The 17039-nt window shown below is 40.3% G+C and overlaps 3 protein-coding genes across 5 annotated transcripts; 2 read left to right on the top strand and 1 right to left on the bottom strand.

Annotated features, from left to right (window-relative positions):
• Positions 1 to 1613: 1613 nt before the first annotated feature.
• On the top strand, positions 1614 to 6443 carry ap1m2 (adaptor related protein complex 1 subunit mu 2; the record flags this gene model as incomplete). Its single annotated transcript, XM_014004931.1, is given in 11 exon segments — positions 1614 to 1770; positions 1892 to 1959; positions 2034 to 2164; positions 2268 to 2415; positions 3891 to 4017; positions 4183 to 4325; positions 4420 to 4491; positions 4712 to 4870; positions 5294 to 5419; positions 6028 to 6103; positions 6218 to 6443. Coding segments are annotated over 11 exon segments (1233 nt in total), but the record flags the coding sequence as incomplete, so codon positions are not given.
• Positions 6444 to 6607: 164 nt separating this feature from the next.
• cdkn2d (cyclin-dependent kinase inhibitor 2D (p19, inhibits CDK4)) lies at positions 6608 to 9846 on the top strand. Of its 2 annotated transcripts, none has more exons than XM_014004933.1 (3): positions 6608 to 6998; positions 7324 to 7483; positions 8884 to 9846. In XM_014004933.1, exons 2-3 carry the CDS (start codon positions 7343 to 7345, stop codon positions 9235 to 9237), a joined length of 495 nt encoding a protein of 164 aa, XP_013860387.1. In that variant the 5' UTR covers positions 6608 to 6998; positions 7324 to 7342; the 3' UTR covers positions 9238 to 9846. The 2 variants fall into 2 exon arrangements, with proteins under 2 accessions (XP_013860387.1, XP_013860386.1); XM_014004932.1 differs by having other exon boundaries at positions 6610 to 6998; positions 7327 to 7483.
• Positions 9847 to 12283: 2437 nt separating this feature from the next.
• si:zfos-323e3.4 (volume-regulated anion channel subunit LRRC8E) lies at positions 12284 to 16880 on the bottom strand. 2 transcript variants are annotated; one of them, XM_014004929.1, is made up of 3 exons: positions 16783 to 16880; positions 16204 to 16364; positions 12284 to 15281 (listed from the first exon to the last, which is right to left on the bottom strand). In XM_014004929.1, the coding sequence occupies exons 2-3, from the start codon at positions 16342 to 16344 to the stop codon at positions 12987 to 12989; spliced, it is 2436 nt and encodes an 811-aa protein (XP_013860383.1). In that variant the 5' UTR covers positions 16345 to 16364; positions 16783 to 16880; the 3' UTR covers positions 12284 to 12986. The 2 variants fall into 2 exon arrangements, with proteins under 2 accessions (XP_013860383.1, XP_013860384.1); XM_014004930.1 differs by having other exon boundaries at positions 16204 to 16361; positions 16783 to 16818.
• Positions 16881 to 17039: the final 159 nt, after the last annotated feature.

Raw genomic sequence — 17039 nt, 5'->3', positions numbered from 1 at the left:
TATATATATACTGTTTATTTACTATCCAACAATTAACAAGCAAGCACTCTTCCACCACATTATTTACCTTTTAATAAATAGGTCAAATATAGTACTAAAGTAGGGCAGCACTGTGGTGCAGTGGTTAGTGCTGTCACCTCACAGGTCGCGTTCCACTCTTTCTGTGTGGAGTCTGCATGTTCTCCTTGTGTGTGTGTATGGGTTTTCTCCCACAGAGAAACCTGTGTAGATTATGTTTTTGGTGCTTATTGGCAATACAACTTACACTGTTGGAAAGCCTGTTAATTTCCCTTTTAAATGGTGCCACATTTGTAAGGATTATGCATTTGTGGGATGAGCAGTAGAGCTAAGTATGCAGGCTGCACACATGAACAAACTCGCCAAGTCTTCTGTCATCTGCTGTTGCTGTCAACTCTTGTTTTGAGCTTCTGGTACCCCGGTGCAGCCAATCAGGTGCCTGATAAAAGATTTATTACCAAGAAGCATTGTTACAACAAATAAATAATCTACCATACACAAATGTCCTTACTTTTTGTTCTAAGGATATTTAACACAGTGAGCTAAATACAGTGTTCGACTTGACATGATTATCTTCTCTATGGTTGCTTCATGTAGAGCAGGTGTCTGGTGTTGCAAGTTGTATCTATCTGATCTTTTGACATCTGAACTGAGCTTAGTTGTGAATTGAGTCATTGTTCACCAAGTAAAAGGAAGTTTGTGTGAATTAAAAATATTTTAGCCCTGAGGTGCAACCCAGAAAACATTTCAACTATTTTTAAGGATTGTTTTTAAAATGAAATTTAATAGAAGCACCATTTAATAATGTGAAGTTTGTATGTGTGTTACAGGAGCTCTGGGGGAGTTTAGTGATGATGTAATCTGGGATGTTGGTCCAGGATCTTGGATCCTTTAGGGTGGATGTTTTGGTTTGAGTTTTTGGAAGTTGGGTCCTTCTCAAGACTGAACTATTTAGTCTCATCTTATTTGTCTAGTTTTGTCTCTAATTTATATAACTGTTAATTTTACGTACAAACAGTTAAAGTAACAAAACAAAGCTTTAGGCTACGCCAGTGGTTGATAACACTGCTTTGTCTCACAGTGGTCTGTTTTCTTTTCTTTTTAACTTATATTAATTGGGAAGTTTCAGTTGAGAAAAACTTATTTAAAATCAAAATGTCAGATCAGAAGAAAGAATATCTTGTGTTTAATACTGCTCACACCAACTCCTGTTATCTTGATCAGAAGACACTAAAACCAGAGTGGAGGTTTTCATGTTCATCACTGGTTTTTAGTCCTTATAAGGGAGGACTGCTGCAGTCCTTTGGCTTCTGTGTAATAAAATACTGTGTCATCGTGTTTCATTCTTGCTATCAAAGATCCTGTTTGGTTCTTTTCTTGACCCAGCTGCAGAATACGCTTCAGGTTGTTTTATGTAAACAAGGACTGGTAGAATACACAAAAAACAACTCTAGTGTGAAAAATATAGTCCTTTAAAGTCGGAACACACCCTCTGGTCCCCCGTTTTAAAAACTGTGGATCATCACATACTTCATCTTAGTCTCATTTTGAACCTTTGTTCATTTTTAGATGTGCCGTTTCCTCTTCCCGATCAGGTGCTGATTTGTCGTAACTACAAAGGGGACGTGGACATGGCAGAGATCGACCACTTCATGCCTTTACTCATGCAGCAGGAAGAGGAAGGCCTTATTAGTCCCGTGTTGTCTCACGGCACCGTTCACTTCATGTGGATCAAACACAGCAACCTCTACCGTATCCTCGTCTTTGAGTTTTACGTCACTTATTTACAGCACTTCTATACGCTGATGTGTTTTTTTGTCTGAAGGGAAGAACATTTAATGTTGCTCTGTGATCCTTAACTCTCTCTGTGCAGTTGTGGCCACCACAAACAAGAACTCAAACGCTTCTCTTGTTTACTCGTTTCTCTACAAAATAGTTGAGGTGAGTTTCAGTGTGATTAAAATATGCTTTAAATATTTACTCCACGTAGTCATTATAAAACTGGAATCATGCAGGTGTTCACAGAGTACTTCAAAGAGCTGGAAGAGGAGAGCATTCAGGACAATTTTGTGGTTGTTTAYGAGCTGCTGGATGAACTGATGGACTTCGGATTTCCTCAGACGACTGACAGCAAGATCCTGCAGGAGTGAGTTATCTTTACACAAATAGATTAGCAAATATTCTGCATTGCTGTTTTAAAAAAGTTACTTTTTGCATCACAGTATATAACTCCTCACCATCTCTTGCAGATACATCACTCAGGAAGGCGCCAAGCTGGAGGTGGCAAAAAGCAAAGTGCCGACCACGGTCACCAACGCTGTCTCCTGGCGCTCAGAGGGCATCAAATACAAAAAGAATGAAGTCTTTATTGATGTCATCGAGTCCATCAATGTACTGGTAAGATGACAACTCTCCTGTAAAGGTGCAGCGTGCTGGATGTAACAAGACTACCTGGAGCAAAATAAACTGATCAGTTTGTGCTTAGCAGTTTGTTAGCCCATTAGCCACTTCAGTAAACCAGTAATACACCATGTCATGTGTCTGAAAGCCTCCAGAAAATTAAACATTTTAACGCTATTCAAGGAAGATATTTAAAAAAATTATTATGAGACTCAAATGAGGTCTTCTATCACATGGTTTCTCAAGACATGTGGGTCTGGGGACCCCCCTCATAAACCCCACGCTGTTTTAAAGGATAATTTTTTGTCATTTCAACCCCTAAATGCCATGGGAAAATATATTTTTATTAAGTTTATTATGTTTGTTTTATCAGTTCGTTGTTCTCCATGCATTTTTAAAAGTAAAAGCCAAATTAACAATTTAGTAAATTTTTTTGAGGGCCCCTCAAGATACCTCTGACATACCCCTGGGGATCCAGGGACCCCAGTTTGAGAACCTCTTTTCTATCAAAGTGTGGAAAGTCAGTCTGAGTAAAAATCTGAATTAAACTAAAAGAAAATAAAAACTTTGCAGACATTTAAACAAAAATCATGTATAATCTGTTAGTGCTTAAAGTATGTGTTGGAGATGAGACTCGGCTACAAAAACAGCAAATTTTAGCTCCATTATTATAGCCCTTTGTTTGTGTTTTTGTTGGCTGTGGAAGCTGTCTTGAACTGGGATCACTCCAAACATCTATCAGGTGTAGATGTTAATGCTGTGCAGGTGTCTGAGTGCTCATTTTTTTCCCCTCAAGTGTTAACAGAAGAAACAAATGGTCTTTTGTTTCTTCAACATTTTTGTTTGCCAGGCAAGTTTGGAAAAATGTTTGGATGGCAAAATTCCTTTTCTCGAGTGAGACAGAGAAGCTACTGTCTGTGTGGTCGCCTGACCCAGAATATAATAAAAAGTCTAATTCAGTAATTACACAAGCTTAATTCCACAGCTATCTTTTTTTTCTAATAGTCAGCAACTAAGCTTATAAACACAAGTATATTTTATTACTTTTATGGTTAAAAATCTGTGAAATATGTCACCTAATGCTTCAAACTTTTCAAACCTTGGTATTTTCATTTTTTTACATCTCCAAAAAACTGAGACAAACCTCTTTAAAACACGGAATGATGCTGTATTTCACAAAACATTCCAAACAAAATTCCCAAATACCTTTTTAGGATCTTTAACTTTTCTGATTTATAAAATTTGAAGAAAATTGTTAGAAATGTCATTTGTACTTTTGCATGTTTTTAGTAATCTTGGCCTCCTACAGTTAAAATAATAATAATAATAATAATAATAGTTTGCATGTCAGTATCATGTTGTGTGTTTAGGTTTGCTTCAACATTTTGTTGAGCAGCCTAATTAAAACAAAAATAATTTAATCTGATTAACTGTAACCTGTTTTATTCCCGCCTTGTTCATTTGTGTTTCAGGTGAACGCCAACGGCAGTGTGATGAGCAGTGACATTGTGGGGAGCATTAAACTGAAGACCATGTTGTCTGGGATGCCTGAGCTGCGCCTGGGGCTCAACGATCGAGTGCTGTTTGCCCTCACTGGACGTACGCATGCAGCTTGTTTCACATCTACTTTAAAGATGTCGATGCTGTAATCTGCTTCAAATTTTTTGACAAAAACATTTGCTCCTGTTATGATCTTTTTTGTTCTGCTGATTGTTTTATAAATTCTAAAACCACAGTCAGTGTAAATGTGTTTTGTGTGTTCAGGCGACAAAGGGAAGACGGTGGTGATGGAGGATGTGAAGTTCCATCAGTGCGTCCGACTCTCGCGTTTTGAGAGTGACCGGACCATCTCCTTCATTCCTCCTGATGGAGAGTCTGAGCTGATGTCCTACCGTATCAATACTCATGTACGTTCCATTCATCGTTGAATTTATGTTGTTCGTGCAAACACAAGTTTGCATACTTGCACTGCGTGTAGAAACACTTGTTTTTATCTGGCAGGTGAAACCTCTGATATGGATCGAGTCGGTCATAGAGAAGTTCTCTCACAGCAGAGTGGAGATCATGGTCAAGGTAACAAAACTTTGTGAAGCACTAAATTTGTTTGTTATAAAATGTTTCTGACATAAAAATCTATCTACAATAGGAAAATGTTTATAATGTTTCAACAAAACCCCACTTACAGTTGAAATATTCCTTTATTCAAAACATTTTAATACATTTCAAAATGAGTCAAACTTTTTTGATGGCACGTTGTTTTTCACTTGATACTATTTCCTTGTCCTTTTTTTAGGCAAAGGGACAGTTTAAAAAACAATCTGTGGCAAATAATGTGGAGGTGAGGGTCCCGGTCCCCAGCGATGCTGACTCACCCAAGTTCAAAACCAGCACAGGTCATGCCAAGTATGTGCCTGAGAAGAACCTGGTGGTGTGGACCATCAAGTCTTTCCCAGTAAGAAATTCACCTGTTTTTTTTTCTGTGAAGACTTATGCTTGACTTAATCCTGATATATACTCCTAGAGAAGTCAGACATTGTGTCTTGCTGATGTCCTGTCTTTTGCGTGACCCCCTGACAGCATAGAGATGTTCCCACACCATCTGTTGGAAACTGTGGTGGTCTCTTCATGACAAAATAGCACTTCTCCTGTGTTAACGGCAGAAATACCAGATCAACATCTGCTCATATTGTCGCATGGTGTTGCTGACGTGTGCTGCAGTGGGAGAACTCGCYAGGATTTCCCCCCCACCATTTGTCTTTGAATTTGAATTATCCATGTGAAAAAGACCGTCTCACAATCGCATCAGTGGGATTCAGTGTGGTAGGTCTTATCGAGTATAATCAGACTTTTGTTTGTGTGTATCTTGTCCATGCAGGGAGGAAAAGAGTTTCTCATGAGGGCTCACTTTGGTTTACCCAGTGTGGAGAACGACGAGGCAGAAGGCAAACCTCCCATCACAGTCAAATTTGAAATCCCCTATTTCACAGTCTCAGGAATCCAGGTATGTGTGTGCAGTCAGTGTGTTAATACTCAGGAATCTGGGTCTGAGCTCTCTGTCAGGACGCGGTATAATTATGGCCTGCTGGCAAAGGTGGAGCATCTGTGGTTCATGTTTGTCTGTACTGTTGGCATTAAATCTCAAGAGTCACTGAATAGATTTTATTGAAACTTACAGAACATATTCACTGAGTCGACGTTTACAATTAACATCTAACTTAGTGATATTGAGCTAAAATTATGTGTTAGTAGCCGACAGCCATGCAGCATATTCAATAGATATGCAATATGACACTAATTTTAATAACAGAAAAACAAATGAAACTTTATAATTTCTCCAAATGATAATTTAAAACTCTGGCATGTAAGGTATTGGCTATATGCATTCTTTCAAGGAATGCTAGAACTTTATTTTGTTTATATGGTTTGTTACTTAAACACCTTAATCTGCTTCTGTAACTTTTCTCAGTTTGCAGGCTTTGCACAGTCAAGTCAGGTCCTGTAAGAGCTGTTCAGCTCACGTTAGGAAGCTGGGTTTTATTTACCGGTAGTCTGATGATTCACACTTCTGTTCTTGTCTCTACAAGTTCTAACTCTGCCTTGTTCTGTTAGGTTCGGTACATGAAGATCATAGAAAAAAGCGGATATCAAGCTTTACCCTGGGTGCGCTATATCACACAAAGTGGAGGTTAGTGAGTAATACTATACACTTTACWAGTATATAAACAGATGTCAACATGCCAAATAAAAAAACCTGACATAATTAATTGTTTTTTCACATTTCTTTTGCCTTTTCTTTTAGATTACCAACTGAGGACCAATGTATAAACATTTAGGGATGCTTCCTGACCTCCAGAAAAGCAACAATCACTTTTACTGCACTGACTGAACGTCTTTTAAAATGTCACTTGTTTTAATGTTAATTATCTTGTTTTTAAAAAGTTTTAGGAAATCTGTTTGAAAATCAATTTCAAGATGTGCTCTTACTCCAAATTATTTAAATAAATTAATTCCTCTGAAGCAATCTATTTAAATTGTTTTATCATGATCTTATTTTTCCTCCAGCGTTTCAACAACATATATGGTGTAATTTAAGCCGTCACTCTGCAAGTACACATTGCGCAACCACGGTCGATAAATTCCGCCTAAAATTAAAAACTTGCACCCGCCTTTTTCCCCTCATCGCTCCGGAGAAATACAACCCAAGGATGGAAAGCTTGATGAAGTGCCTTTGAAGACGCCAACGTATACGAATCGCCCGCTTTCTTCACTACGTGCTCCGATTGGTCACCTGTCTCTGTTTCCACAGTGACAGCATAGTAACAGCATCTTAACCCCGCCCATTTCGCCATATATGGAAGGACAACGCCTTGTGTGTGAGTTGTGATTGGTCAGCGTATGCTAACTCCAATGTTTGTAAATTGTAGACAGGGGACACCGCTGTTTGGAGCTCAGCGCGCAAATGTATTTTTTCATTGTTGACAAACTTTTCTCGTTTGAATTGTATTTAAAACTAACTGGGCTGTAGAAACAGCGGGCTGTGGATCTTGGCGACGCTCTTGTATCTTTCGGAACTGAAGAAGGTAAGCTTGGTGTTAGCTATTTAGCCTAAAGGCTAGCTGTCGGTAACCGGGTCGACTTGACATATATCCTTACGAGACAACAAATACGTGTTGAGAAGTTTGTTTTTTACTTGTATACGTAGCTAAAACGGCCTGCTGTTACCACTTTACACTTATAGACACAAAACAAAGCGTCAATGGAGAGCTCCAGCTTACGTTAGCCGGATGCTATAACGTTAGCCTAGGTGTAGCAAACAACCTTGCTGCCTCTTGTGTTTTGATCGCTTCATCGAGGAGCCAGTAGCTGGGGTTTGTTTCGTTTTGTAACTGGGGTTCTTGTATTAAGCAGGCAGGAATCGAGGATAATGGTCCTGAGACAGATGGACGCGGGGAAAGCTCTGACGGCGGCGGCAGCCAAAGGAAAAGCGGAGGAGGTTCAGAGGATCCTGGAGGAATGCAGAGTCCATCCCGATACTCTGAATGAGTTCGGCAACACTGCCCTACAGGTGAGCATTACTCTTCATCTTTACACGTGACAAAGGTTTTACAACTAGTCGTGATCCATCATCTGACACAAACCTTACTCTGATCATTTTAGTGTCTGCATTTGTTTAATCTTTGTTTTTCTACCTGGTGAACTACATGCTGCATATATACACAAATAACTTTTGAGTTTACATGCTGAAAATGAACTAAAATATAATGTGCATGCAGTTTTGTCCTAACATTTCAAAGTTAAAGGCCTTGTATTCCTTAAATCTGGGGTTTCTCAAGCCGTTTGGGTCTGGGGACCCCTTTAGAAGGGAAAAAAAAAAAAAAAACTCCAGAGACCCCCTCATAAAACCCATGCTGTTTTAAAAGATAATTTATTGTCATTTCTACCCCTAAATGTCATGGGAATATATATTTTAAGTTTATTATGTTTTGTTAGTTCATTGTTCTCCATGCATTTTTAAAAATTAAAACCAAATGAAAAATTTTAAGGACCCCCAAGATACCTCTCGCGGACCCCTGGGGGTCCTGGGACCCCACTTTGAGAACCTCTGCCCCTAAATAAATGCGTATCACCTGCTGTTTTTCATTCCAGAGTTTACGACTGAGCTCTTATGATGATGTAAGACAAAGAGTTGTAGCAATTTTTTGTCAAACCAGAGTATAATTGGAAATCTTAGTTGGTATTAGGAGATGCTACACTCAGAGTAAGGTTTACTAATCAAATTTTAGATCAGTACCAATATAATTATTACCCCAAAGTTTCATTAAAATTTGTCCAGTGGTTCATGAAATATTTTGGTAACACATGAGCGAGCAAAAACATTTTTATCCGCCTTCACGTTGAGGCAGCAAGTGATAAATACTGGTTTTAGTTGCTTGAAGCTGTAGTTTTTACTTCTGTGTGCATGTAATAATGAAGTAGCATTCATTATCATTGTGTTCATACATTTATACAATGAGTTAACCTGCACAATTATAAAAACTCAAACTTGAGTTACTGAATTTTAGGATTAAGACTTTGCTTAGCTATAAAATCTAAATTAAAAATATTTTTATTCACAGCCAGGAACGTCTACATGCAGTATATCTGTGTAAATGAGTGAATATCATGTTTAGTCATTTCATGTGCAGTCACAGTGATGAATGCATTAACTCTAAACTGTTTCAGCTCTTATTTAATACGCTCACTATTAAGTGTCAGAGTGATTCTGCACAATATCTTTAACATGCTATTATTGTGTGAGTTGGTAACATTTCATTCAAGTTAAATAGATTTTAGGAATTTATTTAGGAAGTTATGTAGATGGAAGTATTCTGTGGAGATTGTTGGTTTAAAGAAGTTATTTTACATGATCTGGACCGCACAAGTACTAAAACTCAAACTTCTCCATGTTTGTAATGTCTCCCACAGGCGATGATGATGGGAAACCCCAAAATCGCCAGTTTGTTGCTGGAAAAAGGAGCAAACCCGAACGTTCAGAACAAACACGGCATAGCGCCTGCCCACGACGCGGCGCGGACGGGCTTCCTCGACACCCTTCAGGTTCTGGTGGAGCACGGTGCCTCGGTGAACCTCCCGGATCAGAACGGCGCCCTGCCCATCCACATCGCCATCCGGGAAGGCCATCGGGAAGTGGTGGAGTTCTTGGCGCCCCTGTCTGACCTGAAGCACGCCAACGTCAACGGTCAGACGGCCATAGATGTGGCCCGAGCCTCGTGTGTTCCGGATATGATGGACTCCCTGTTTGCTCACGTTCACAGTTAGTGAGAGGAATCTGTGTAACTCAAACCTCAGACTTTTTCTTTTTTTGTTTTGTTTTGCTTCTATGCCTGGCAACTTGAATACATTGCTGTGTAAAGGATTATTGTGTTATTGGTAGTTCAGCGTTAATATGTGACACAGGACATATTGTCTTGGCAGCTTATTTTCAGTGGATGGGTGGCTATATACTGTAGACACCTTTTTGCACAGTGCAGTTTAGGCACTTTAAATTTACATTTTTTCCTGTTTTCCCATTGGGAGTGCACATTTGTAGATGGTTGTCCCCAGTGTTATCTAATTTTTGCATTACTTGGACTGTGTAAGAATTGTTGCAGTTCATACACATGTACGTTTCTTTTTTAATGACAAAAATTGACGCGGTGCACCCTGATTGCTTTGCATAGTTGTGTTTCTCAATTAGATGTAACGAGACTTTGAAATTACTCTTTATTTATTGTTAAAATAGTACTTAATATTCCTGTGACTTTGTAAATAGCAACATTTATTGTGATTTGTTGAAATGTTATTTATACAAATACCTTTAAGACAAAAGTGACATTACTCACTTTAATATTTGCAGAAGGAAGCACAAAATAAAGTTTTGAACTTGAAGTCCTGATGTTTTGTTTTTATTTTGTGTCAAGCTCTACAAGGACAAAAATATTCTTCCAGTTGAGCTAATGTCTATAGCTAAACAAGTCTGTTTTATATTAATTTTTAGGCTTAATACAATTTCTGCCTTAAATGTTTCAATTTGTCCCTGTTTTTCTAAACCAAACATTTTTGTTACTGAGCAAAAATGAGAGCAAAGACCATTATATGAACCTGAAAAATGGTTTTTAAACCACCTTTAGCCAGTCTCTGAGGAAAACTTTTCTCTACACACTGCAAGCTATGTGATTGTCACAGCTATGTCATTTACTACTGATAACGGAATATTAAACATGAACAGACTATCCCTTTAATAAACTCCCAGATTATAAGGCTCAAATATATTTCTTTGTAAAAGAGAGCTTTAAGTGTTCAATATTTCCTCAAGGTGATTTTGCAAGGCAGGAGCCATTAACAGCCTGGTGGAAGGGCCGACACAAAGAGAAGCCTTTTAAAAGGTCACGAAGATAACCTCTGGAAGAGGAAATAAAGACGGCCCTGTTCCGTCGGGACCAGGAGGTAACTTTGGCACAGTTTGCTGCTGTTCTCCGAGCTCTCGTGGCACAATGAACTGTTTTGTTCCCTTGTGTGCCACTGGCTGATTTCACCAGAGAAAACCGATGCGGTTCATCTGYCTGCACTGTTTGGAAACACTTCAGCTCACAGGTCTGAAACTTTGTGTCGAGTCATAAAATTACAAATGTTTTTAGGCATTTTTTGTCCCAAAGTTGACTGAGTGCCACATCCAGTTTCAGACACACATCCAGCCACTAGGTAGAGCTCAATAGTTTTTTTTTTTCTCCCTGAGAACAGTGTGGGTGTGTTGTGTGCAGTAGTACTTCCTGAGTAAACAGGGCTGCGGGTGTTTTGTTCTGCAGGTTAGGAAATCCTGCAGATACAAGCAAGGCCAGAATCATCCTGTTGCTCCTACAGGCACCTGAACAAACATTCAGCACATTTTAACTGAACTTTTCCCCTAAAATGAATGTTGCACTGCTGTTCTGGCCCGAAGCTGGGTGGTTGCAGAAATTCTGTCACCTAATCTCATTAATGAGCTGCGAAGCTGAATCACAGTTTCCCATTTCGGCTGTTTACTGCCTTTCTTCATGGCACAAAGGCGCATCAGGGCAATGTAAGGATTTATGAAATGGCATTCACATGAACTGCTGTGGCAGTCTGGAGAGTGCCTTTGTGTTCAAACAGCAGCCCACATCGATCTTGGCACTGAGGTCATGCAAAGAGCGAACTACAAGCAGGATATTAACTGTTAACCCCCATCAGGATGTCTGAAACATTCCTTCAACTGAAACATTATGCCTGTAGGAGTGCAGCCACCATAAAAAACAGTCACTTCCTTATAGGCCTGTGCTACTTTGTTGCAGTCGCACCTGTTTTGTTAACACAGGTGACACACTTGGCTGCCACCCTGACTCAGAGAAAAAGAAACGGGGTAATGATTGACAGGATTCTGCTGTTTGGTGTACGTTCTGCAGCTTTCTGGTTTAACAGGAGTGCTAAATCCTCTTCACATGTGCAATATCTAATAGGGGTGCACCAAAAAAATCATTTTACATCAGAATCGTGATTCCCATTAACAAAGATTCAGAACTGATTTAAAATGTCCCAAAATCGATTTTTATAAAAATAAAATAAAATAAAGCAAACTTGATGGCTGTCAGCCTCCATGGGATGACGTCATCCCACAGGTGCTTCTAGAACATATGAATGTGCAGAAAGCACCAAAACAAAGAGGAAAGTACAAAACTGGAGGAAAGAGAGATTCAACTGACCCTGTTTTCATTGAATGCAAAGATTTGGGCTCATTTTGTTTTTTACTGAATGAGTGTGAGTTTGACATGAGCGAGGTTTGCAAAATGAAGATGACGCACTTTGGGAACACAAAAAATGGGCTCACATCATCAGTTTTGAATGAAAAATCGATTTTGAATCTAACCATAGCCCCAAAAATCAGAATCGAATCAAAAGAGAATAAAAGATTCCCACCCCTAATATCTAACATGACAAGAAAAAAATTATCAAGTTGATCTACTGTTAGCTTGGGTTTTTAGTACTGAGGCATGTCTGAATTGACTGTTTAATGTCCTGCAAGTCAGAACATGAGCTAAAGCAGCTGAGGTTTGTGGGGTGAGGCTGAAATATGCACCGGGGACAAATACTTTCTCTACCCCTTGTGTTGAGGTGAAATAAACCTATAGAACAGCTTGACTACAGTAATCTTTATTTTACTGCATTATAAAATATTTTGCGTAAAAAAAMCCCGTAAATACATGAAATAAGGCAGTGGTCTGTATGGTCTGTTCTCTAAAATTTTGGTTCTTTAAGTTTTTTTTAAAGTTACAGAATTTCATTAAAATGTTAATGTTAAACATCACCTGAGACATAATACTTTAGCTTTTATTCTTTCTTGCTGTAAAAATAATGCCACGATACACATTTCATTCAGGTTTACATTTTCATACATGGATGAATTTATTTTCTTTCATTTGACTAAATAAAATAAAGCCATTATATCTCTCTGATAGGAGTTCTACACTCTTCATTTGTTTCTGAATCGGGACAACATGACCCAACAGAGTGGGTCAATCCAGTTTGAGATGAAAAAATAAAACATAAAAAAACATGTTTAACAAGAGGGGACATAAAAAATAGTAGGAGATAAACATCACGAGTTTGAGTTAAAATAAGGGCAATGAATGTTTTAAGGCCAAAGCTTACTCTGTGTGTTTTTATTTGTGTGTAGTACACAGTCCTTGTTTTGTTCAGTGTCTGATCTTAAATAGATCTTTTTCTCCAACATCATGTTTTCTATGTTAGTAAAACATGAATCCCCCAAGGAATGAAGTTACAAAAATAAGTTATAATACATTTACAGCACATATTTTTGTTCTTGTAGTAGAGATATGCAGAGATAATCCACAATCTGCCACTGCAGTTTTCAATTTTTGATTGATTGTGGTTTAGGTTACAGTTTTTTAAATTGTTTCTTACATATCTTATCCAACGGCCTGGTTGAATGGATTAACACTATTGACCAACATCATCATCTTCAAAAAAAGACAAGTCKTTGAAGCTCCTAATCGTCAGTTCTTGCTATGATTCATCTTCTTTTGTAAATCTAATGGCAGAAGTTCATACAGACTGTCCTCGACTATCAACCCACTGCGTCTCAGCAGAGGACAGTCTCCTAGCTCCACGGGTAGAGACTCCAGGCGGTTCCCTTTAACATCAAGTCGCACCAGCTGGGCCAGGTTGGACACTCTGGAGCTAAGAGATGACAGGCAGTTGTTCCCGAGAACCAGCGTCTTCAGTCTCTTACAAGAGAACAGCTCCTCTGGCAACGCCTCTAAAGAGTTGAAGGCGGCAGAGAAGAACTGAAGACCCTGCAGGATGTTGATGGCAGGGGGAAGAGACGTCAGCTGGTTGTGGGAGACGTCGAGGTGCCTGAGCTTGGTGCAGTAGAAGAGGCGTGAGGGAAGCTTTCGAAGCTTGTTCCAGCTGATGTCGATCATCTCCAGCGTGGACAGCTTACTGATGTGTTCGGGGATGTAGGTGATCTTATTGTGCCACAGTCGCAGCGTCACCAAACGCCGGCAGTGCTGCAGACTCAGAATCTCCTCCACAGTGGTGAGTTTGTTGTCCTTCAGGTCCAACTCCTGCAGATTGCTCAGGCTGAAGACGGCGCTCGGGATGCGTTCGAGCTCACACCCGGAGAGCTCTAATGAAACTAKGGTTGTTAACTTCTTCAGGCTGCTGAACGCTTGGAGCTTGACCCCTTCGTTATGAATGATCAAATGCTGTAGCTGTGAGGCCAGATCCGCCACACTGGGTGGGATCTTTTTAAGGTTGGATCGGAGGGAGAGGAGGTTCAGATTTTGGAGGTCTCGCAGGGATTCCAAAGTGGCACCCTTGGATACCTCACTGGTTAAAGGACCAGAGAGATACAACTCCTCGAGACCATGAAGCGTATACATCCACCCAGGAATCTCCTCTGGATTCTCAAAAGTCAGACGTAGAACCTTTAAATTCTCCTGGAGGTGGTTCAGGGCAGACTGCTGAAGCTTTGCAGGAGTGTAGATCAGCGATAACTCCTGCAGAGAGTCCAGCTTTATCACTCCAGCTGGGACGGTAACATTTTTCACTTGCTCCAGCTTGAGTGATTCCAGTTCAGAAAGCTCAAAAACAGTGTCAGGAAGCCCCGGCAACATCGAAAGATGGAGCTCCAGACGATCCCTGGAGTTCTTGGCGAGCCGGGCGCGCAGCTTTTTGTTGGTCCACTCATAGTTGAGGTTGAGCTGATGGAGGCGGCTCTCGCTGACCTCAGAAAGAAACACTGCAAACCTTTTGGAGTACAGAGGATCGTACTGGTCCACAAGGTGCAGGAGGAAGGCAAAATCATTCTTCATATCTGGTATGTCGTTGATTCCCGTCTCCAGTCGTACGTGCTCAAACGAGTACTCCTTCAGAGGTCGGTGGAACACCCAGTAGAGGGTGTAGATGCACATGACTCCATACAGTCCCACAAAGCAGATGTAGCAGTAGGCCAGCTTGGAGAACAGGTGGGCTTTGTTGTGGTTACAGCAAAAAACACTGAATCCAGTCAGCTCGAGAGGAACGTAACAACGTACGATTGTTTCAATGTTCTGCACCAGGACCGCTGTGTAGACAATGATGATCAGGAACTGGAGAACCTTGAGTGACGTTTGCAGCACATACATGAGATACAAGAGGTCCGCCTCCTCCACATGAGTTCGAAACTTCTTCACCTTTTCAAAAAGAGCTTTGGCCTGCTCCCCCTCCTTCTTGTCCAGCACAGAGAGAGTCGTCTGAGGTTCTGCGACTTTCTTTTCTGGATTGGACTTGACCGAGGCAGACCGCAGGAGCCCTATGGTCTCCTCCTCGTCTGCTCGCTGTTCTACCGGATTCTTTAAAACGGTGTTGCTCCTTAAGATCACCAGCTTCTCCTCGCCTCTTTCCTCTGAAACCTCATTCAAGGCCCTCGTCGTCCAGGGCGAGTCAAAGCACTTGGTGAGGATGGAGACAAACAGATCGATTTTGGAGGAGGTACCGGGGAACTTAAACCAGAAGCTGCTCGCCACCATGAACATCATGGTGTGGATCACGACGAGGTAAGGGAAGTACTTTGCATACCAGTGTACTTCCCTTTCATAGCAGTAGTGGTTGATGAACACATACTGGTGGATGTCCAGGTTGTTCTTGCGACCAAACACCTCCTGAAGGATGGGGTTTTCCGGCTTGTCCGAAGCACTCTGCGATGTTTCGTTCTCCCTGTAGCTGCGGATGTGGCTGCAGTCGATTGCATCCGGCGTTGGGCTGGTGAAGTGGCTTGGCAGACATGCAATTTTCTCCTGGGTTAGCTGTTGAAAAGAAATTAATGTGATGAAAATCAGATTAATTTTATACTAGTACTCACTCGAAATAATACTAATTGACCTGGACTACAATGGTGATAACATTTCTCAATATAAAATGGTCCTATTTAAAACTCTGGCATGAAAGATAAACATGCTTTATTACTGTTTAATTTCCTATATTGCTTTTTTAATAAGGGAGATATGTACTGTATAATAAATGTGATGTAAATTGTATTTTTAGTTGCAATAGAAAATAAATATAAAATAAATTGAGATGAGATTTAGTCAATTCCATGATATTAGACAAATGATACTGTGCAAAATTATGGCATGATTAAATTTTTCTACACATTCTGTGCCTCAAATGTGCCTTTTGGCACAGTCTGGTACTGTCAGTAAGAATTTAATCTGGAGCATGAACAGCAAATATCAACTTTTAATCTGTCTAAACAAAACAGCAAACAAGAAAAACTGCAATTATATCACAACTATAAGGCAGAGGGTTTGTAGAAGAGTGCATCAGCATGATGGATCGGTGGTTAGCACTAATGCCTCACAGCAAGCACGTCCTTTCTGCGTGGAGTTCTCCGTGTGGGTTTTTTCAGGTTTTCTTCCACAGAAAAAGTAAACATGCATGCTTTTATTTTATTAGATTTATTATTTTTTTTACCTCTCCTGCAAAAGAAAGGTTCTCTCAGGCAGATTTGCCTGGTTAAATAAAAGTTAATGAATAAACAAATGAAAAGTTGTTAAAGGTATTAGGTCAGATCTGTGTGACAACATAAACAGTCTCACATCATTGTGGAGAACAATGGACACACACACACACACACACACACACACACACACACAAAAAGGCAACTGACTACTTTCTGAAAGTCTGGTTGTAATAAGTTAGTAACTTTTGACTTTTCAGGTTCCTCACCTGTATAGTACATCCAAAAACTCCAATCATGAGCATAGCGATGCACAGGTACTCGGAGAAAACATCCCACCAGGGCTTCAGAACCCGAAACCTGGAGTTCAGCTCGGTTCCGAGACTTTTAAATTCCCCCACAGGGATCATCCTGCTGCTTCGCAGCCCTGCTGAAGAAGGAGGAAGACTCGGGTTCAGGTGAAGCTTTAATTAAACACTCAGATCCCACGTGGTGTCGGAGGTCAGCTTGGGTCTCTGAGGCCAAAATGAAATGAGAACTGGACTCTCAGGTAGAAAAACTGGTCGGACAAGAACAATTAACTCAGGAAACTCTGACAACTCATAGTTTAACATGTCTTTAAACTCGTTTATTAACCGCGGCAGCATATTTTTATTTTTAATTTAGGCCTATCAGTTTAACAGAAAACCTAAAAGTTTCTGCGTCATTACGCACGCGCCTTTACCCAAAACAAGTCATAAAAAAGTTTGAGCCGCATATTCAACAACTTGTTAAACTAATAAAAATGTTTAACATTTTAAGTAAGTAGAGGTGAGAATAAGGAGCACAGCAGAAAGGTGAGGCCTTACCTGCGTCCGGACACGTCCTCTGTGTCCGGCGATACTCGGCTCACTCTGGCTTCTTTTATTTTTCATCACCTCAGGAGAAACACACCTGTGTGAAGGCGCCGAGAAACGCCCCGCGACATCCGGTGAAGACTTTCAAAGTAAAACTCCGCCTCACCCATACCTGAACAGGTAAGGACTGATGCTCTTTCTTAGTAGACTATCAGCTCTGGATTCCATCACTACACACACACACACACACACACACACACACACACACA

This window comes from Austrofundulus limnaeus, unplaced genomic scaffold (genome assembly GCF_001266775.1).
Source record: "Austrofundulus limnaeus strain Quisiro unplaced genomic scaffold, Austrofundulus_limnaeus-1.0 Scaffold27, whole genome shotgun sequence".
In the NCBI taxonomy this organism is placed as follows: Eukaryota; Metazoa; Chordata; class Actinopteri; order Cyprinodontiformes; family Rivulidae; genus Austrofundulus; species Austrofundulus limnaeus.
Note: the sequence above shows the minus strand (reverse complement) of the source record. Positions and strands in the feature narration are given on the sequence as shown.